Here is a 22,354-nt window from a genome sequence, read left to right as displayed (position 1 = left end):
TATGTGTCAAAGTATTTCTGAGTTGTCTACCAAATGTCCTAATGTATTAGATCCTGGGGATGGAGAATGGGAAATGCAGAAACCACAAATATTGATAACCTGATCTTTGCTAAGGAGCAACACACAATCTAGAAAAAAAGTCTTTCTTGCTATCTTTATTATTTCATAGTCAGAATCTGCTTTCAGTTTAGGTTTTTAACATTAATTTTTCTCAAGACGTGTTTTCAATATATAAGTACAGTATACTTCATACCTGTATCTAATATCTATGTAACTTTATCATTAAAATTGATAAATCATATCATTTAAAAGTTGATAAATATCATTAAAGTTGATAAATCATGTCATTACATAAAATTTAGTAACTCATGCTATCTAAAAAACAGATAAATATTTGTGTCATGTCATTTTAATTTTAGGTGGTATTTTTGTCAAACTGTGTTTAAATCTTGTTCTTATTGATATTCCTACTATTAATACTAATGGATATCTTCTATTCTCAAATTATAAATATGCAGGTAAGTTTCTGTATATATACCATGACATACAAGTTATAAAATAAATAAAAGAGAAAAACATGCTGAGATCAGTAAAATGTATTTTCAAAACAGTCACTTAATAGCCTAGACTTTATAATCTATATGAAATCACATCCAATAAACTTATTAAACCGTTAATATGCATGTGTGCAACATTCAAAAGTGACCAATGAAATAATTAATACTTAAATTTTTAAATACATATAGCCATTATAAGCAGAAATCTAAATTAATGTACTCATTCCAGTTTCTTGCCATTATAGAAATATTTTCAAGTTAAACTGAGCCATGCTACAAATTGTTTTTCTAGTTTACATTTTAAGTGTTTCCTAATTATCACCCCAAAATACACCATGTCTGTTTTTCTTCTCTCACGAATCAAGAAATTTTATTTTCTGGATAATCAGGCAATAGAGCTACAGAAGATAGCAAAAGGCTGGTAAATAGACTAGCACATGGACACAGGGAAAGACAAAGCAGTCCCTTAAGGGAAAAAAGATAAAAATGACATGTATTAGAGGATAACCTCCAGACTATGGTGACAATAGAAGAAAGGGGCATCATCAGGAAGGCTACTGAAAATGTCAATCATCCAATCATCACACCATTAGCAGTTATGAAGGTTTACTGTGGTCCCAGCATTGTTCTGTGTACAAGGAGGACCAGCAGAAAAGTTAAGGCACAATTCCTACCCATGATAAGGTCACACACAGCTTGAGAGGAGGGACAAAAAAACAATGGGAAATGCACAAAAAAGAGGAGAGCAACCTTTATGCATGGAAATAAATCAAGCATAAGAAAGTTGTGGCTGACTTGTTATTAGTCTCATAACATTTGGTAGAGGAGATAAGTCTCAAATCAAACACTGAAGGCATGACATAGCTGGACTGTCCCTAGAAGAGAGTAGATTATTATAGGAAAAACATGGGCAAGGGGACAAAAGCAGGAGTGGAGCACCAGACACTAGATGCTTTCAGGTGCGGGAAAGACTTGTATTAAGGCTAAACAGTTGATAAAGTAGTCCAGGTTTTACCATCTGGAACCAGATGATAGAGAGCTCTGATGTTAAATAAGACATCTAGATTTGAAAAAGAAGAGGGAGGCAAAGAAATTTATTAGTGAGTGATATAACCCAATATTTAATATTTGGTCCCTGATTGTCTTCCAAAGTAACTCCTGTAATTAGTTTAACTGGAAAAATATGTACCTTATAAAATTATATCCATCTTGGCATAGTGAAAAAATAACACTGCAGTAAATGAGGTTAATATTTTCTGTAGGGACAAAAATATTTAAACCAAGTGTTCCAGACTATTGCTTTAAATCATGATTTAAACATTTTTGATTTCTATTAAATTTAGAAGGAAGATCAGAAGTTAAGGCATTTTAACCTGGGAAGATGAAGACTGAGTGAGGCTGTGAACTCATAGATGGAATAAATTTTATCTTTATAGTTTAGAAAGCCCTTTCTACATATATTAGTTCATTTGCCCTTCACAAATATCTTATGTATGGTAAGCAGAGTAGATATCTTTACCTCAATTTTTCAGATGAGAAATTGAGATGCCAAAAGTTGAGTGGCTGCCAAGGTACAAAGCAACCAGAATCAAAAATTTGGATTCTCATCATTCACAACAGAATAGACTTTTTTTTTTTTTTGTAAAATTCAGAGTATTTGGATACATGTTAAAACTTGAAAAAAATAGTAAGCTTAATATAACTTATAAAGTACTATGTTTCTTAGATATGGCAATATGGAAGAAATAATCAAGTGATTATTAAAGAAACCTGAGTATTAATACCCTATCTACCACTAATGTGCAAGAAGTGACTATGGATAAATGGTCTTATCTCATTGGGTCAATTTCTTAATCAGTAAATTGAAGAAAGCAGAGTAAAATGAAAAGGGCAGAATGGAAGATGGAAAGGTCCTCAAAGTCTTCTCCTTCTAGAATTCTAAGATCTCCTGTGTATGCATCACTCATTATTTCAAGAGCTGTTTGAATATACTTCAAGAACTCAAAGTATCAGCTCTGGCTGTAGCATACTACACAAAGGCAGTCAAAAATAAATAGTTAAATAGTGAATATCAAAAAAGCTGAATGAATGGAAAGGTAAGATCGTAGTACTATTTCCAAGGTTCAGAGACTTCTTAGGGTCCAAAATGTTCTAATGCTCAAAGCAAACTAGTAACTTGAATAAGTCTTGTTTAGATAAATTATGGTTGTTAGAGAAATTTGGGTAATCAACTCTGGCTATCTGAGACTGCCATCATATGATTAGCTATATTTTTTTCCCTTTACGTTAATGCATGATATTCCTCTCTAGGACAGAAAACTAGACTGGATGCATACAGCATTCTGATCCAGCATGGTCTTCACTATATTCTTTGGCATGGAAGGGAAATAAATCTTAAAAGCTTTTTTTTTCCTTTAAAATGGAAAATTTCAAGAAACTGTCTAAATAAGAAAGAGTACCTCAGTGTAGCATTTCCCATGTGTTCACATTTGATGATGGAAAGTGGAAATATGCCAACATTTGATTCCCTAGAATATGAATCACAACATTTCACATTCTGCTTCCTTCACAACTAAGTGGCACTATTCCCTTTGGGCTGTCCAGTGAAAACAACATATGTGTGTATGACATGTTATGAGTTAGATTCTCCTAGAATTCATGTGTTGAAGGTCTAACCACTTGGTAACTCAGAATATGATTGTATTCAAAGACAGGCTCTTTAGAGAAGTAATTGACCCAAAATGAGATCATGGGGTGGGCCCCAATCCAATGCAACAGATGTTTTTATAAGATAAGGACACAAACACACATAGAAGACAGACCATGTGAAGACACAGGGAGAAGATAACCATCTCTAAGCTGAGGAGAGAGGCCTCAGAAGAAACCAATCCTGTTGACACCTTGATCTTGGACTTCTAGTAAGAAAAATTCCTGTTACTTAAGTCGCCTAGTTTGTGGTACTTTGTTATGGCAGCCCTAGCAAACTAATGTAGGGTGTTTGAATTAGATGAGGGTGGTTTAACATCTTCTCCAGTTCTTCCTGAAATTATTGCTCAAAACATCCGCCTCTACCATGCCCTTATAGAACTTAATGGGGTTCTCAACCAAGTAATCTATGAATGCAGCATTCTTCCTGGGCCCTCAAATTAAGTTATAGGTTTTGTAGTTAACACATCCAATTGACCAACTATCTTGGTGAATTTACTATATAGAAAATGTTTCTTTTGGAGGTTTAAAAAATTGAAGATCAGCTAAATAGTGAATTAATGCCAAAGTCATATTTTATTCTAGAAGGATAAAAAAGGATAAAATGAAATGTATTAAAAGATACCAGACAGGGATATAGTAAATCCCACATTCATTATTATAATTGAGATTTATGCTACCTATCTGTTCTTCAGTGACTTTCTTAAGAGTCCTCTAGCACATGGTGGCTATTCAATTATTTAAGAAAAAAAAAAAACAACTTTGTTGTGACATTTGTGAATATTGGAAGGTAACAAACTTTCTAATCAAAAGAATAAACAATTTTAATTAAATCATCCCTAAAGCAATTGTCACCATTTACTTCTTATATGGAATCAATCCACTGCTAAATACATGTGCATGTATAAACTATCACCTATCTTCTTTCTCTCTAAATCAAATAAAAGGATGACAAACATAAATTTTCATGCAGCTAATTAATAGAAAATAACTTTTAGGTTCTGAAAGAAAATCAACAGTTCTCATTTTCTTATTTCATCTTTGCATACTTTAACCCCCTACCAGAAGAATGAATAATTCCTAATGTTTTAGAAATGTCAGCCCACAGCAGGTCTTTCTAGAATTGATTATTTCACAAATGCACTGTCACATTCAAAAAAGCCAAATTAATGGCGAATGAGTTACATTGCAAGTTGAGAGTGCTCTTTATGTAACAGTGAGCATCTAATTAAATTACAGATATTACAGTGTCTTATAGCATAAATTATTTAAAACACCACACATACACATAACTGCTATTGCAATAAATAAAGATAATACCAAAAGATAAGTTAAATTCCTTTAATTGCCATTCAAATTGCTCTTAAGTTGTCATACAAAAATTGCAGAGTGGATTATTAGGAGCCAGTCAATTATTGTAACTCATAACAACAAATATAAATTTTTGTCTTTCAAAAGAAGACAGGAGAAAATAGGACTTATTCATATTAGGTTTCCCCTAGCCAGCGTGATGCTACAAATCTGACAACATTTATAAATTGAAGCAAAATCTTGAAGTAATAGGTGGACATGCTTTTTTGTTATGTTGTTGGTTAAGAGCTCAAATTTTGGAAAGTCCTTCTTTTCAACAATTAACGTAAATATTTCCACTATGAAAAGTACTTTGAAAGTACTTTTTTAAAAACTCATTTCAAAATTGAGACATTTTTGCATTATCAATATATTTCATTCAATGATTATATCTTAAGAAGAAAAAATGCAACGTACGTGTCATATACATTGAGCAACCAGTTGAGACACATATCCACACAGAGTGGAACGTTGACCAGATCCTTATGCATTTGTTCAAGACCATCATAAGTTGTTGTCAGACAGTTGATGACATCTGGAACGCTAAGAAGCTGATCATTTTGGTTCAGTTTGTGCTGCTTGAAAACTTCATTTGTTGTATTCAACTCTAAGAGATCCACTAATCAGGTGAGAAAAAGGAATATGCACTGTCATTACATTACACAACAACACTGCAACAGAAACATTTCTAATCTTAAATCTTTAGCTTGATTCTTCAACTTAAGAATCTATCCTTTCAAGCTAATTTCAATTTTTAAAGAAATAAATAGCATTTCCATTCTTACATTTCTAAACACTTCTTTTATTTGTATCTTATTTTCATGGTTTTGCATCTAAACTCTGTTACTTTTCAATCTGATCCCATTTTTTTTTTCTCTTTGGAATATCAACTCTTTCCACTTTCCCTTTTTGGCTTTCTTCTCTTTAGGCTCTTTCTACTTTTAAATATAGGAAGGCATAAATAAATCTAGTCCAAATAGTAGAACATCTAAAATATGACACGGCTCTTCTAACTCCTGAGAACAGCCTGCTCACCCCCTCCCAGTCATTCTTTATACCACTGCCAAACTAATCATTCTGTTTTTCAACATGTACATCATGGTATACAAAATTCACTGAAAATGTTCAGTTAAAAAAATGGGTCCTGTCAAAGTAGTTCTCTATTGCTTGCCAAACAAACTTGATCTAGAATGCCTTCCCAGTCTGGCCCTAACCCTGGTTTGCTGCCCATGATCCTTTGGCATAGGGGCCATTTAAGTTACATGAGATTTGCAGCAGTCCACAGTATAGGCCCACATCCATGGGTCTTCGTATATTTGCTCCCACTTTTACACTTCACATGCAGAACATTTATAGTGGGACTGGCTGGTACTAGAGCAGGGTGGGCACAGAAGGACAAGCTGGGGCCCCTGCTCACAAAGATGGCCAGTCAGAAGAAGAGGTTAAGCATACTACTGATAACTTTACTAAAAGGAGTGAAACTGAAATAAAAATACATAGATTTATTTTTTTAAAGTGTTATTTATTTATTCATGAGAGACACAGAGAGAAAGGCAGAAAACATAGGCAGAGGGAGAAGCAGGCTCCATGAGGGAGCCCCATGCAGGACTTGATCCTAGGACCCTGGGATCACGGTATCTTGAGCCGGAGGCAAGACACTTAACCACTGAGCCACCCAGGTGCTCCAGAATACACAGATTTCTATTGCCACAGGGGAGTAGAAGAAGCCCAGAAAAGGCTCCCTGGGCAGGTGGGGATTTGAAATGGGCCTTAAAGAAGAGAAGAGGGATGGCTCAGTTACTGAGTGTCTGCCTTTGGCTCAGGTCCTGATCCCAGGGTCCTGGGATCGAGTCCCACATCAGGTTCACTACAGGGAGCCTGCTTCTCACTCTATGTCTCTGCTTCTCTCGTGTGTTTCTCATGAATAAATAAATAAAATCTTTAAGACATAATAAAGAAGATAGAACTGCCTAGGAAAAGACAAGAATTCAAGGAAGTCTAGGAGGCTCTCAGAAATGACAATGGCAGTATGGACAATATGTGGCTTACACATGGGTGGCATTGGTTACAGTGAGGCAGACACTTGTCATGAAAGGGGAAGGCAAGTGTTGCACTAGGGGAGATCCTCAAAAGCCAGGAGGAAAAGCTTAGACAAAAAAGAAAAAAACTCACATAACCTTTCTTTTTAATCAACTTTGAGTTATTCATTAGCTAATGGAAAACAGGGAAATAGTAGATGATCAAATTACCACGTACCTATGTATTTACTGAGTGTAGGGATGACTCTTCTAAATCTAAAGATATGGGTTTGGAAAATTATAGAACCCATATGAATTTAAGTTCTGCTCACTGAAATTCCTGCTTTATAAAATGTTTTTCCTTTTATAAGGAAAACATTCCTTTCTTTCCTTTCCTTGCTTTACCACGTACCTATGTATTTACTGAGTGTAGGGATGACTCTTCTAAATCTAAAGATATGGGTTTGGAAAATTATAGAACCCATATGAATTTAAGTTCTGCTCACTGAAATTCCTGCTTTATAAAATGTTTTCCTTATCTCCACATTTAACTCTTTTTAAAGATTTATTTATTTTTATTTTAGAGAGAGAGAGAGAGAGAAAGCATGAGCACAGGGAGGGGCAGAGGGAAAGGGAGAGAGAGATCCTCAAGCAGACTCCCTACTAAGTGCAGAGCCTAACACGGGGCTCGATCCCAGCACCCTGAGATCACGATCTGAGCCAAATCAAGAGTCAGATGCTTAACTGATTGAGCCACCCAGATGCCCCACCATACTTAACTTTTCAACATTAAAAGAAATAAGCTTAGGGGAACTTTTTAACATAACCAACTATTTCCTCCTTGCCTGATATAAAACTATGCCCTCAAAAAAATATAAGAACATATTTTGACAGTTAAATAAAATGAATGGCTTCCTTTGTATTTCTCTATTTTTAACCACTGAATAACCACTCATTTTGAATTTTTAAAGATGCTTATGAAATGTGTCTACTCTTGCTACTTAAATACCATAGAATGATCTATTTTTTTAAGTGATCTATAATGGAAAAGAACTGCTTTAAAATTACACAGATTAAAATTATTTCTAAAACAACTCAATAGGGAAGACTTTATAAAAGAGAGAGAGAGAGAAAGAGACAAATTAAAACACAAGTCTGGATAATAGATCAATCCATTTACATCCAGTGTCAAATATATCATTGGTAAAATTTCAGCTAAGTATGAAAATAACTTGTGTAAGCCTCCCATGAGTTAGAGACAGTATCAGAAAAAGCTAAGAACCATCTGGATCTTCAATATCATTTTTACCCCACTTCTTGGCACTGTACACCATTTTCGATTACAAACTTCCAGAGGGCAGGAGCAAAATTCAAACTCATCCTTCACAGGAGAAGTGCTTCATGGTGGTAGCTACAGAACTATAATTCCATAGAGTCACAAAGAAACATATTCAACTACTGCCAAAATGCTCTAAGTTTTCTGAATGCCAACACTAATTATGCCAACAAATCAGCACTGCTATTGTATCCACACATGTCATAAAGAGACAAGAGACCAAATTCCAAAAAGACTGTTTCCTGGATCATGCTTGCCCTTGCATTTCTTCTAGAACGGCCTCCTTTGTGATATACTTTGTAGCTGTGACAGTAATTTGCCATATCTCACAGACTATCATTTCTTCAGTTTTTAGTGATTTACTTTGACACTTTGCCTTAGTGCCTAAGCCAGGCATACATCCTTCCTGAAATGTGTCACATTTAGGTTCCTTTAAAAAACTGACTACATTTAAATCACACAAAATTATGATTTTCTCTTTTCAAGGGGAGACATATGACAGCTCAGTCATGTGGCAAATGAAACAAACAGCAGAATCATTTTCTAACTGACTTTCAGGCTTTCTCTTTAATCTCACGTATGAGGCACAGGGGATGGAGTGGAAATGGATCATCATTCTCCTGTTCTGCAAAAGCACACAGTTTAACACTTGACCTTGGGCTTCTAGAACCCTTATATTCTTGAACTGTTTGACCATTCCTTCTCAACACTCTCCTACTTCCTCTTCCCCAGACATGTCAGAAATACAGGTGGTGCTCAAGGTCTTGTATCAATGTCCCTTCACTCGGTACTACTGATACCCTCACTCTCTTTCAATATTTCAGTAATTCCTTATTTCTGGATGGCTCCAGATTGTTTCCTCATCCCCCATCTCCTTTCTAAACACCCAATCCACATTCCTGCTGTTGTGTTCCCAAAGAGAACTATTTTATTCTCTTCTGGGGACCTCCATCTTCATATGTTCCAAATAAAGGTCTTGACTTATTATGTTGCAATTCAGTAATGGTGTTACTATCTTCTATGGACCAGGAGTCTGCAAATCCTGAAGTGTGCTAACATTCTCCTTTCACCCTCTGCCAGTTATCAACTGGCAAATCTCCCTTAGTCATCAGTTCTCCCTACTCCTTACAAATCCTTACTCTCTCCTCCCTGCTCCCACCATTTGCCAGCTTAGCCCCTGTGATTTTTTATTTTTACCTGAACTATGTATTTGTCCCTGTTCACTCGGTCCTTCCTTCTGCCTCAGGTATTGTCTAAAGGAAACATCTGCATCTGGGCCTATCTCTGAACTCCCACAAAACAGAAAATGAGTCTATGAAAAACACTGCAAACATTAAATGAAACATTTTGAGAGACTGAGGAACAAAAAATTAAAGGAATCAGAAAAGGTTTTGTGAAAAAAGTACTGACCTTCTAAGTGGATCTAAACTGATTTTAAGGACATTTCTGAATCCTGGACAGATAGCTCATAACCTACTCCATTCAGACTCCACTGCATTCCCTGAAAACCATCCACACCTCTGATGCTGATGTATAGAAGTCCCTTTCTTCTTACCCCTGATTAATAGCCATGTGCCTAAATCCTGTGTGAATTTTAAAGCCTGGCTGTGTGCTTCATACTCAAGGAAGCTTGCCTTGTTCGCGATGGCAAAGACCATTCCATTCTGAGGAATCCACTGAAAGCATGTCCGTGTGTAACACGCTATCTCTAAATGGACGTTTCTCAAGTGTGGGAACCAAGTCTCTTTACACAGTCTTATCTCCTGTACAGTCGTGGCATCCAATAAATGAATGAACAACGACAGAGCAGTGACTGCACACCCTCTACACTAAGACCCTGTGCTGGGTGGGGGTTTAGACAAAATGAGACGACCCCTGACCTGAGCCGTTCGCAGTGGAGGTAGGGCACTCCTCCTGACATTATCTATCAAACAAAGGCAAGCATATGGCGCTTAGGTGAGAAACAGTCGTTACAGGCAATCATAAAGTTCTGGAACAATTGGAGGCAGGTGGGATTAGCTTGTAAACATTTCCAAAAGAAGTAAATTTTTAACAGTGTCTGGAAGGAATAAAGGGTTATGGACCTTTGCAGAGGAAGGGTCAGGGCATTTCAAGTAAACAGAAAGGGTGGAAGGAGGAGGAACAGATTAATCATGAACAGGTGAGTCAGCAAGTGATCCAGAGGCCTCAGGCTGATGACCAGAGGGGCCGAGGCAGAGGTGAGGCGAAAGTGAGGCCAGGTGGTTCCAAACACATCACCTCGAATATTTACAACCCAATGCAACCCGGCCCTTTTCTTACAGTGCATTTATTTCTTTTTTAAAAGATTTTATTTATTTATTTACTAGAGACACAGAGAGAGGCAGAGACATAGGTAGAGGGAGAAGCAGGTTCCCCACAGGGAGCCTGATGTGGGACTTGATCCCAGGACTCTGGGATCATGACCTGAGCCAAAGGCTGATGTTCAACCACGAAGCCACCCAGGCATCCTCTTAGCCCTCATTTCTAAATGTCATCAGTTTGGAAGGAGGAGGTGTTCCTCTTCTGTTCCTTTCAGGTTTGAAGGATGGAGCCGAAGGAGGGAGTTCTTTCTTGAGAACTCAAAAGAACCAGTGGAGGAAAACACCAAATGTGTTAATATGTTTATCCAGCCAGAAGTGCTACAGAAGTTCATTACGACAAAAAGTGGTCTTCGGTCAATGGAGATTTGGGGCTGAGTCATTTGTCCTCATTTTATAGCTCATCAGGCCTCAGAAGACCTTCCAGATCTGTCAGCTGGATACTGGACATGCAGCTGAGCCTCTTTCAAAACTGCTGTCACCATGGACTCACTGAGCTCACTGAACATCCCTTTTGTGTGTTCCTAATTCACTTCCTATTCCCCTCTGGCTCAACATACAGATCACTGGCCAGAGTGTTGGCTTTACTGTGTTGAACTGGTAATTCTGCACCATTTGCTTCCAGTTATCTGGGGCTCTGTGGATTATGTGCATCAATATCATCTCATTTCTCTTTCATCCATAAATCTGGAGGCATTTTTTTTTTTTTTTTTAGCCCTTGAGACTTCTCTTCCACATGTAACTTAAGTTTCTCTCATTTTAAAGCTTTGCATTGCTGTGGGGTTTTTTTCTGAATGATTCTACACTTCTCTTTCCTTACCTCTCCTCATGTAACCAGCTCATAATGTAATTCTAATTTCTACTGACTTTTAAAGAGAAGATTTTTAACCTTAATATATCATTTTCCACAGAGTAATATTCAAAGCTTCATGAACTGTCTAGACATAATATAAATGTTAACAAAAGGTAGCAAGAATACTTGGAATTATTAAAATTATCTGCCTTAAAAACATAGGCAGTTTCCATATTAACTATCTGATGAGACCTACATGTTCTTTGAACAGACTCGATCATTAAAAATATGACTACAAAGAGAATTCAGATAGGTTATATCTATACTTTATTATTACAAGTATTCATATTTCTATTTAAATTTAGGTTGTTTGGGCATTTGTGTTGGGGGGAGGAATAATCTTTGGTAAAAATGGCTATCACAGAACATTACTCTGAGAAAACGTTCTGCAGGAAAAATTCATGTTGATAATACCAAACATCTCAAGATATATTTAAATAAAAACAGAGCTTTTATCTAATTTTCTAGGTGCCAGTTCAAATTTGGATCAGGAAAGTTATTTTTTAGTATTTCTTTATTATATTATTTCATTGAATCAAACTGTTTGGAATCCTATACTTCCAAATGAAGACAAAGTACTAAGAAGGCAATGATCTACTACTCTGATTTCCTAATGTAATCCTTTTAAATTGGGTGGCAGCATAATTTTTGAAAAAGCTTTTTATGTTACTCTTCTATTTTGGCTAATTTTGTTCTCCAACTGAGAATGGCATATGTTCATTTGTTTTACTACTGCATGCGTGCTGATGGGACAAATAATACAGCATTTATAGAAACACAGCCAATTCCTTGAGTGAGATACACTAAAAATGAGATTAACTCTACAAGTACATCACCCTCTTCATTTATCTCTGCCTTAAAAAAAAAAAAAAGCAATCCAAAGAACAGAGTGATTAACTTTGGTAGAATAACTCACAACACAGTGCTTTTTGTAGTCTTCGGATTTTGATGGCTGTACGGTAGGCAGAGAAACGTACATTATTCAGGTCAGCTGAAATGGAAAAGGGAACACATTCGAAAGCATGTTTATTATTTAACTTCTATTGAATGGCAAGAATATATTTGTTTACTTCAGATGATGGAAAGGTATTATGTCTGTTTTCATTAAGAAGTCTTCTCTCAAATTCCACAGCATTTATTTAAGAGAATAATTAAATGTTCATCAGGACCATAGTGAGATACATTCCAAAGCAGTGCTACACAGCTTTCAAGAGGGTGTTATCCAATAGGAAAAGGAGGGAAATGAGGAAAAGGAAACATGGCCTGTTAACTTCTGAATGCTTAATAAATCCATCACATTGTAGGCTCAGGGCTGTTCCTTCTCTACTGCTGGGAGGGACTCTCCTTCCAGGGAATCTTCCTCAAGGACAATTAGTTTTCTGTCGATGAGGCTGTCCTGTCCCTCTCACTACTCATAAAGCTAGTCTTATTTCTTCCATCCTGATCTGTTTGCTTCTTCTGCCCTTTTATAGATATGGTTAAAATTATCTCATTATCTATATTCGGATCTTTAGAAACAAAAGGTTAAGTGTAGTTAATAATACTGCATTGTACATTTGAAAGTTGCTAGAAGAGTAGATCTTAAAAATTATCACAATTATCACAAAAATAAAACATGTTGTAGTGAGATGAGGTGATGCTGACTAGACTTATTCTGGTGGACAGTTTCACAATACATTCAAATATTAAACCACTATATTGTACCTCTGTAACTAATATAATCTTGTATGCCAATTATATTGCAGTTTAAAAAAACAACTTTAGTATCAAAGTTTGGTACCAAATTTTTGGTACCTAAAAAGATTTGGTATCAAGTTCAAAAAAAGATATCATAATTTCTTTCTCTGTTTCCTATAGAGTATCTGTATTAGGGACTGGAACTTAAGCAAACTCAGAAATCATCAGTTTGTACCCTTATTTTACAAACAAAAGAAACCCACTGATTTTCTCCCACTTGTTCAATTCTTGGGGTCGCCATCAACAATCCACATGAAAGCTCAATAGAAGCCTGACATTTAAAGAGATTAATAAGGGGTGCTCCCTCCCTGTTGAAATGGGAGTTGGTGTGAGTCTTGGGGTGTTACTTGTCTCTCCAACAGTGCCTTATCTACCCAAAGAGAAAACTCTTTCAAAACCACTGGACCAACCTAAAGGAAACAGACTAGATCATCAATTCAAAGTCATATGCTACTAGAAATCTACAAGATCAGATTTCTCGTCTCATGTGTTTTCTCACATTTTTATATTAAAGTGATTGTAGCTTTTCATGACAAAATGAAATTAGGTAAGCTAATTTAGTAAGATTAATTGAATAAAATGTGAGCTAACAGGAAATTTAAAGCAATGAATTGGAGGTTGCTGTGCCATAATTGTTTTATTTTCAGGGAAAGCTGAAGTTTAAGATGACTCAATGTGAAGGAGCTTGTTTTTAAAATCAACCTCGTGCTATTTCAAACCACATGTTCCCTTGAGAAGAAAGGTAAAAACAGTTTCCTGCATTGCCCTCAGAAATTCTACTGCTTTTCTATGTCAGTGACACAAGCTTTTAAACATACTGTGTCATGGAGGAAAAACTGGTGGTTGGTTTCCATTTAAGAATATAGAACTATCAGTTGTTTAGGCTAATTAAATAAAATAGCACTCACCAAGAGACTGAAAGAGTTCAGTCATTTTAGGATGGTCCCAACAAGTTGTCTGTGTTTGATGGCTGGGGGAAAAAGGTAATATATTTAAATTAAAGAGCATACAAATTAATGTATATCACACAGAACATACGCAGAGAGAGTATTTATCTTAAGGTTTTTTAAAAAATATTTTATTTATTCATGAGAGACACAGAGAGGCAGAGACACAGGGAAAGGGAGAAGCAGGCTCCCTGTGGGGAGCCCGTTGCGGGTCCTGGGTCCGATCCCAGGACCTTGGGATGATGACTTGAGCCAAAGGCAGATGTTCAACCACTGAGCCACCCAGGCATCCCCTAAATTTTTAAAATACATGCAAAATGATCCCTATATCGGGTCATTCTGAATCCTGATGTCCAGTTATTACATAACATTTGAAACAACAGTAATAAATTTTTATTTGGGCAAATATATTGTGAAAATACAAGTAAAAAACTTTGTCTCTTTCAAAAAGATTTACAACTAAAAATTAGAACCGAGATAGGAAGTGTGACCCAGGGGCCTCAGGCTTGATGCAGCCAGATCAATGTAGTTTCCAGAATAATTCTGCTTGTGTTAGGCAGATATAGATCCTCATTCAGAATAAAATCCTCTGAGAGCAGAAGTGCTGTAAAGAGTTGCTAAACTTTAGAAGTCCTAATCAAATTTCCAAAGAACAGAGAAATGAAGAGTTTAACTCTGAATAACATCTTCACCTCACAATCAAGTAAGCCTCCCTCCTTGTTAACCTTGAGTCTCTCCTGCCTCAGTGTAAATTAGTCCTTTGCCCTGTAAGGGCTCACTCAGAGCCCTAGACCTGATACAAAGATTATTTCAAGCTAAAGACATCTGAGATTGAACAGATGTAGAAAGAAGTCTTTTCAGAGCCTCCTTTATCTGACTAAAAGCAGAAACTTCTGGGAAGTGAGGCTTCCATAAATCCTTTTTCTGGGGGAGGTTTGTGGCTATGAAGAAGAAGAAAAACCACTTGCACCTGCATAAACAAACATTATCACAAACTTTCTTAAAAAAGTTTTATCCTAAAAAAAACATTTATCTTTCCTAAAGAAACCTATTGGGTCTTCACAAAGGAGCCTTTTCTCCCCAACTTCTTTCCCCTGCTCAATGAGGTCTATATGCCCCAAATTCTAACCACCCCCTTGAGTTACTCATCACTGTATGTGTAAACAAATGCTCTTCTCTTGCTGATGTGTCTTTTGTCAACATAATTCACAGAACCCCAGAAACTAAACCTAAGAGAGTGGAAGAAAAGTTGTTTTTCCTCCCAACACACCCTCTTGGTGTGTAACTGAATTCTCCGCTCCCCTTCTGCATGAATCTCTCTTGTCAATGTGACTTCATGCTTGTCTCAGCAATCAGCCTTCCGTGGTTAACCAGGACTTTTTAACAGGCATCAAACAGTTTTTCTCCTGGTACTTATTCTGCACTTGAGAAGTTAAGTTTTAAATTTTCTCTTTTTCTGTAAATTCTAAAACTAATTCACAGAATTTGAAGTCTTTCAGGAATAAGATGAAGGTAGAACAGATCCACATAGTGCTTAAATTAGGTTCCTGCCATTTGTGTGTGTGTATGTGTGCATGTGTGTATGTGGTCAACTGCTCTTAACTTCCATGGGTCAGTGTCCTTATATTTAAAAATAGTTTACTGTCCTTTTTCTAGGTCAGAATAGAGTAATAACATTTAATAGTACTCAAAAGATTTCTTGGATAACGCGCAGTTCTTACAAAACTGTTTAGTAAGCTAAGTGAAATGGCACAGTACACAAGAGAATGGTATTAAAATATTCATACAATCAAATAAAAGAGATTTTTAAAAATCTATGTTATATATCCAAAAGTGGGACATGTCACCTGGAAAAGGACATCATCACTGTTATACAGGCATATATAACAGAATTATCCAAAAACCCATAATTTGTTTTGAAAAATATTTAAAGTTTAGGTATGAAATTGGGCAAGTAAAATGTCCTGGGAATTCTAAAATCTCACACAGATCAACATGCCTAAAATGTGAAGGTCTATCTCAGGAAGAACTGGAAAGTTGTCTAGTTCTCCTACCTGTTCTTGACACCAATGCAGAGGCAAAATGTTTCCGCTGTGTACTCTGCTCCTGAACACCAACCAAACCATTCTACCAGTTTACTCTGCAAGTTGCTCCAACAACCACAGAGAAAGTACTGAAGCTGCCTGACCTAAAATTCTTACAATTCAGTGTGGCCCAGAGCTTGATAAAAATGCAGAATCTTAGACCTCTACTCCTTCTATTGAACTGGATCTTCAATCTAACAAAATCCCAAGGGATAAGTATGTACACTCATGTGTGAGAAGTAATTGACCTCAAAAGCTTCTAACGCATGAAGTAAAAAACAAAACAAAACAAAAAATAAAGACACCTCCAAGATTTGTTAATAAAACAACTTCCTTCCTACCATCAATAAGAATTAAAGAAGGATTTGCTGGAAACACACTGTAATTTAAAAAAAAAAATCCATCAGGAGATCCAAATGTTAAGACAGCCAACTAGTATTCCCACACGCTTATCTCTCTGAATTAATTAATTAATCAATTTTTAAAAAAGATTTTATTTATTTATTCATGAGAAACAGACAGAGAGGTAGAGACACAGGCAGAGGGAGAAGCAGGCTCCTCGCAGGCAGCCTGACGTGGGACTTGATCCCGGGTCTCCAGGATCATGCCCTGGGCCAAAGGCAGCGCTAAACCACTGAGCTACCCAGGCTGCCCTCTCTGAATTAATTTAAATCCCCATGGCAATTTGTCCAGAGGCAGACATCCCATCATGAAGGACCAGATCAAAGCCCAAGAACCAAACTAAAGCTCTGAGTAACTTGGAGCCAAAATTTATACTTAAATAACTAATGTAAGTACTCTTTCTCTAGAATCACAAGTGTGGAGCTTTGGCAAACAACTCCTATGGAGCCACAAGGGGGAAATACCACCATGCAGTGTGGCAGTGGCTAAGAATTCAATGAGAAGACCGGCTTGCTAATGGCTCTTCTGAGTGAAACCCCGGACAAGAAGCTGAGGGAACACGCACATTTGGCAAACAGATGGAGGGAAACAGCATCTCCCTTTGTGAATTCAATACCAGTTGATTCATTAGGCAGAACTGCCAATGCTGAAAATAAACACAGCCTCTGGTTATAGAAGTGTAACTGCAGCTTACCAAACAACAGTTAAAAAAAAAAAAGTAATATATAGTTGACTGTTGGATTTTCTTTTTTTTTTTTTTTATCTCTCTCTCTCTCTCTCTCTTTCTCTTTCCAGTGGGGGCAAGGTTTTAAAGCAAAAATCCACCCCAAAGGCTCTAAGTATTTGAACAGCTGCAGATGGCTCAACTCATCCAGCCAAAATGCTTCCAAGTCCTCCCAGAGTAGGCAACCAAAACAGAATCAAAGTAGCGTTCCACCTTCCCTCAACCCCCGCCAAATAACAACAGTTTAGGTTCTGGCCTACCTCAAATCCGAAAGAAGAGTAGAACCTAATATTGTGCAGCTTGCTAAACTACTAAAAAAACTAACAAAGCAGCCATCAACAGGTAAGTCCAAAATCATATGAAGCGGGCGATAGTGAGAGCATATGACATATAAGTAGGGGCTGAGGGAGGCTAGGTTTGCTTGTATAGGGAAAAACTGAGGCCTTTCATGTGGGCAAAGAGTTAGTGGTCTCTGAACTATTTTAAACTCAGCAAACTGAAGAAAACTCATAGCAATGCAAATGTTTCTTATGCATAGAAATGTAAATCGTGTCCATTGGGATGCAACTGATTACTACCTGTGGACTCTGACCAGTTTATCAGCTTTGCACCTGTGGGAAACTTCACTTCATCCCTTGTTTGACTATAAAGAAGGACTTCTTATAACTTCTGATTCCATTAGTGAGTTAAATGATATCTTTGACACATGTTCTTTTTATATTTATATGTGACTCAAGATTTTAGCCAATTTTTTTTATTTATTTAATTTTTAAAAATTGAGATGTAACACTGTGTGAGTTTAAGGTGTACAATGTGTTGGTTTGATACATTTATACACTGCAATAGGATTACCACGGTTCTGTGAGCTAATACCTCTATCCCTCACATGATTATCATTTCTGTTTTATGGTGAAAATATTTAATATCTAGTCACCTAGTAACTTTGAAGTTTAAAACATAGTACTGTTTTGAGTAATCACTGTGCTTGTACATCAATGTATAGAACACAAAATGTTGTAAAACAACAGTCCAATATATGAGACAATGAACCAATGGCAAAGTAACTTTTATGATAGATTGGTAAGATATTGATTTCTGGGCAACAGACTGCTCTGAGGAAGATACTTTTTAAACCCATCTGTCCTCATTAGAGTGGTCTCATTTTTTTTCCATAAAACCTTAAATGATGACAAGAAAGCATACTGCTTAGCCCAAAACTGACAAACACATTTACTTGTTACTTATCTACTCAATTTTATGCTTGAAACTGGATTTTTTGAGTTTTGCCATGTGTCCTTTTCATTTCAATTACCATTTGAAGGACATATAAGAGAAAAAAATTAAAGGTGAGTCAGTTAATTGAAAATGCAAATGAGAGAAAAAGAATGACCCATATTGTTCAGGGATAAGACAATCTCAGAAAGAGAACTATTTCTTCTTTGCTGTGAATAGTGAAAGATAACACAGTAGGTCAGGATGCATAATATTAATTACAATAATGACCTATTATTTGAGTGTCCAGTCTGTACCAGGTGTTCTTCCAAACACTTTCCTTGTGTAAACTCAATCCACATAAAAATTCAATGAATTAAGTGTCAATAGTAGCCCATTTTACGGATGAAGGAACTAGGGTAGGGAGAACACTTCAATAACTTGCTCAAAGTCTCAGAGTAAGTAGTAAAAATGGAATTTGAACCCAGATGGTCTTATTTCAAGCCTGAGTTCTTAATATGGAAGTATACTTGCATGACTGAGACTTTAACATCTTTCTGATGAATCTGTCTAAATCTGAGTCCATGGTCCATCATTATAATCATTGTAAACACTCTCATCTGCCTTGCTTCTCTCTCACTCCTGGCAAAACCCAAGCATGGATCAGCTCAATTACTTGCCTTCGCTGGACCTGAGCAGCTGTGCATGAATACAGCTGGAGAAAATCACTCAACAGACAGACTAATTTCACTTTAAATATTTAACTTCAAACCTCAAATGTCCAACTGCTGGCAACTACACAACATTCCCTAATAAACTTGCTTCCCAGACCCCAAGACAATTTACTACTGCCTTCTTCCTCCCAAACCTAAGTAAGTTACCTTCCCTGCCTTATATCATTTCACTTGATCTCATACTTCATTGAAAAACTAGAAACCACCAGATTAGGACTCTTTCATTTTACCACCATCAAATCAATAAATTTCCTTCTATCTGCCAGACTGTCTTCTTCTCTCCTTCTTGAGGAATTCCTCCCTATCAAAGGCCGATTCTTTCCAAAGATTTCTTTAAGAACTTGTTTTTAACTCCCTTCTTAGTAAGACCATTCTCAAAATTATAAATGTTGGAGTATCTACCATCCTTACACAAACATACACATGCATACACACACACACACACACTCTCTCTCTCTCTCTCTCTCTCTCTCATCCCTACTTTGAATCTACATTTCCTGTTCTCTATTACCTTTTTCTCCTCTTGACAGACAAAATTCTCAAACAGTGTACACAACCTCATGTCCTATTCACTACTAAATGCACATCTATTTAGTTTCCAACTTCACTCCTCTACCCAACTGGCCCTATTAAATTACAAGTGAACTGCATGTTGTCCAATGGAGCGGCTGCTTTTCTGTCTTCAATGCTCCAGACCACTCCTCAGAATGGGGAGAAATAGGGAAGAAAAAAATCAACCCCAAAAGTCACAAAGCAAAAGTAGAAGCTAAGAGATGCTGTGTAAAAGAGAATCTCCAGAAGGAAGTTGACTTGGGCTTTTGGCTGCTCTGTTAATATCTTCTTTACATATGCTTCTGAAAGTTCATAGAAGAATATAGGAATCAAGCAGGAGCTCCCAAATCATCAATCTGCATTCAGGTGAATAAAGTATAAAGAGTGAAAACAAATTCTGGCAATCTGATGCAATGTTGTTTATCTGAGTAGCATCTTCTTAAAGATCTAAGAGATGACATTCTCATTTTGGAATTTATAATCCCCCCAATCTTTAGTTCACTTGAGACCAGAAAATAGAAAAAATAAAAAATAAAAATAAATAAAAAGAATAAAAAGAAAATAGGAAGAATCTGGAGTACTCCTGCCAGTATGCAGATTCTTACTGTTTGTGTGTAAGCTTGTGTGCATGACTGTATGGAGGAGCCCATGGGGGATGGCTTGGGCAGGAAATCAGGAGGCTCCTTCCTCCACTGGGGAGACTTAAGGATTCAGGTTATATAGAACTTCCTGAACCCTCAACAAACACCTTCTGCCATCTTTGAGGCTTTTAAAGGCAGGAAAGCCAAAGTTACATTTTTTTGAAATGTAAGAATAAATCTAAGGGAAAACCTAAGAAAGTTTGAATGCAACATTTCAAGAAAAAAACTTTTTTGTTTAAATTCCAAATAGGATACAGGATCCGATTTGGTAATAGATACTGTAAATGCATAGTCTTCTTTAAAAAATGCCACTAGCAGGCAGCCCAGGTGGCTCAGCGGTTTAGCACTGCCTTCAACCCAGGGTATGATCCTGGAGTCCCAGGATCGAGTCTCACGTCGGGCTCCCTGCATGGAGCCTGCTTCTCCCTCTGCCTGTGTCTCTGCCTCTCTCTCTCTCTCTCTCTCTCTCTCTCTCTCTCTCTCATAAATAAAATCTTTAAAAAATGCCACTAGCCTGTCATGATAATGAAGACACAAGGCAGGATCACTAAACTGTCAACAACGGATAACTCCAAACATATTGGGTTTAAGTCTAAATGCACTTAAAATAATTTCAGGCTCAAGAGTAAGTTAAAAAACACAAACATGTGAAGGGCTATATAGAGATCAAGGCTACAGCACCTCAAAATACAAATGTCAATATTCCAGTCACAGTTGACAGAACAATTTGTTACAAAACAAAACGACAAGGTTTGCTTGTAGTTGTTTTTAAGTAAAGCAGTAGAATTCATGACCAAAATGGGTGTGCCTGGGTGTGCCAGGAGCTTCAGGTGATACCTGTATCACACTCCATAAACTCGGCCCAGAGCTCAGAAGGAGCCTCACCTCTGACCCAAACTCTACCCCTATGTCCCTTTAAGTTCTCAAACTAGGGAGGGTCAGACCAGTAATGGACATTAATCAACATTCCTGCAGGTCATCTGTTGTTGAGTTGGCTCTGGGGAGTCCTCTATATCCCTACCCGGGGTGTCAATTCCAGGATTATTTCTCACCAGAGTTGAGTTTATCATTGTATCCTTCTGGTTTGTTTTTTTAAAACTGAATTTATGTTATTTAGATTTTTTTAAATGTACTACTTTATTTCTCTCATATGTAACTTTTTAAAGGAGAAAGTGTTTCTATATGGTTGTATTAAATCTTACACTATCATTTTACTTTATAATCCATGTAGAAAAAAGATCTATTTCACAATTTACTTGATCATTATCACTTTTGTACTTTTGCTAGTTTCAGTGACTATTTTAAAAATTTAATCTTTACAAATCAAAGCACGAAAATCTCCTCCTCTCCAGTGGCCCCATAGCGACCTTTCTGTTCTGTCGAGTAGACCTTTATTAATTGGATCCCTGACCCTAAAAGTCAAACTGTAGAGTAAGGCTGATGGTGCTACTATAATACAATGGAACTGAGTAATCTATAAGATGCCAAGCCCCAATTCCACTTCATGGTACCCCAGCAATGTATAGATGAATGACAGGAAAATAATAACTTCTTAAGTCCTGCATTAGTCAATATTCTTCCCAGTGTCAACTTCACCTGAATTATCTTAGTACATCAGGGCCCTGGTAAATATACTGGAAATTTTCCAGTTACCGTTTGCCAGCAAAAGGCTGTTGTAGGGCAGCTGGTCTGCTCCTAAGTTTTCTCATTAGCCAAGGTGTGTTCACTTGTCTGCAGCTGTCTCTAAATGCAGGAGGAGGCTTAGGGATCCCAAGATGCTTACATTCTTTCATGAAACAATTTTGTTTTTCCCTCCTCATCAGCAGAGTTGGCCCAATGAGTTTGAAATATTTCTTTTCAACATAGATAAAGTCTCAGACTATTTCTTGTAAAAATGGACTCTCCAGTACATTCTCTTAGGCTTCTATTTCATTTCTTTATCATTAAAACCAAAACACAAGCTGTATTTTTGGAAAGAGACTCACAGTGTGTCTCAAGTCGTCTCCACTTAAAAGTCTGGCACCAAAAGGATGCAATCTCTCATTTTGATTAAGGAGGAAGAGAGAGATGAAGACAGCTGAGGAGACCTTTCAGAGAGAACTGTATTTATCTTTCATTGTTAGTTACATCTTTGTTATGGATTTATTTTGTTTTGGGATGAG

The 22,354-nt window shown here is 36.8% G+C and overlaps 1 protein-coding gene across 9 annotated transcripts in view; it reads right to left on the bottom strand.

Moving 5' to 3' along the window:
* Window positions 1–22,354, bottom strand: part of UTRN (utrophin) — a 496,122-nt gene that overhangs the window by 53,869 nt on the left and 419,899 nt on the right. For all 9 annotated transcript variants that reach the window (XM_041741733.1, XM_041741729.1, XM_041741764.1 and 6 more), the window contains 3 exons: window positions 13,805–13,866; window positions 12,076–12,150; window positions 5,031–5,232 (listed from right to left, as the gene is read on the bottom strand). In XM_041741733.1, the coding sequence (XP_041597667.1) occupies window positions 5,031–5,232; window positions 12,076–12,150; window positions 13,805–13,866 (339 nt within the window). The remainder of the gene's footprint in view (window positions 1–5,030; window positions 5,233–12,075; window positions 12,151–13,804; window positions 13,867–22,354) is intronic.

Source organism: Vulpes lagopus, chromosome 2 (genome assembly GCF_018345385.1).
Source record: "Vulpes lagopus strain Blue_001 chromosome 2, ASM1834538v1, whole genome shotgun sequence".
NCBI classification, from domain to species: Eukaryota; Metazoa; Chordata; class Mammalia; order Carnivora; family Canidae; genus Vulpes; species Vulpes lagopus.
The sequence above is the reverse complement of the archived record's forward strand: the minus strand, read 5'-3'. Positions and strand labels throughout refer to the sequence as shown.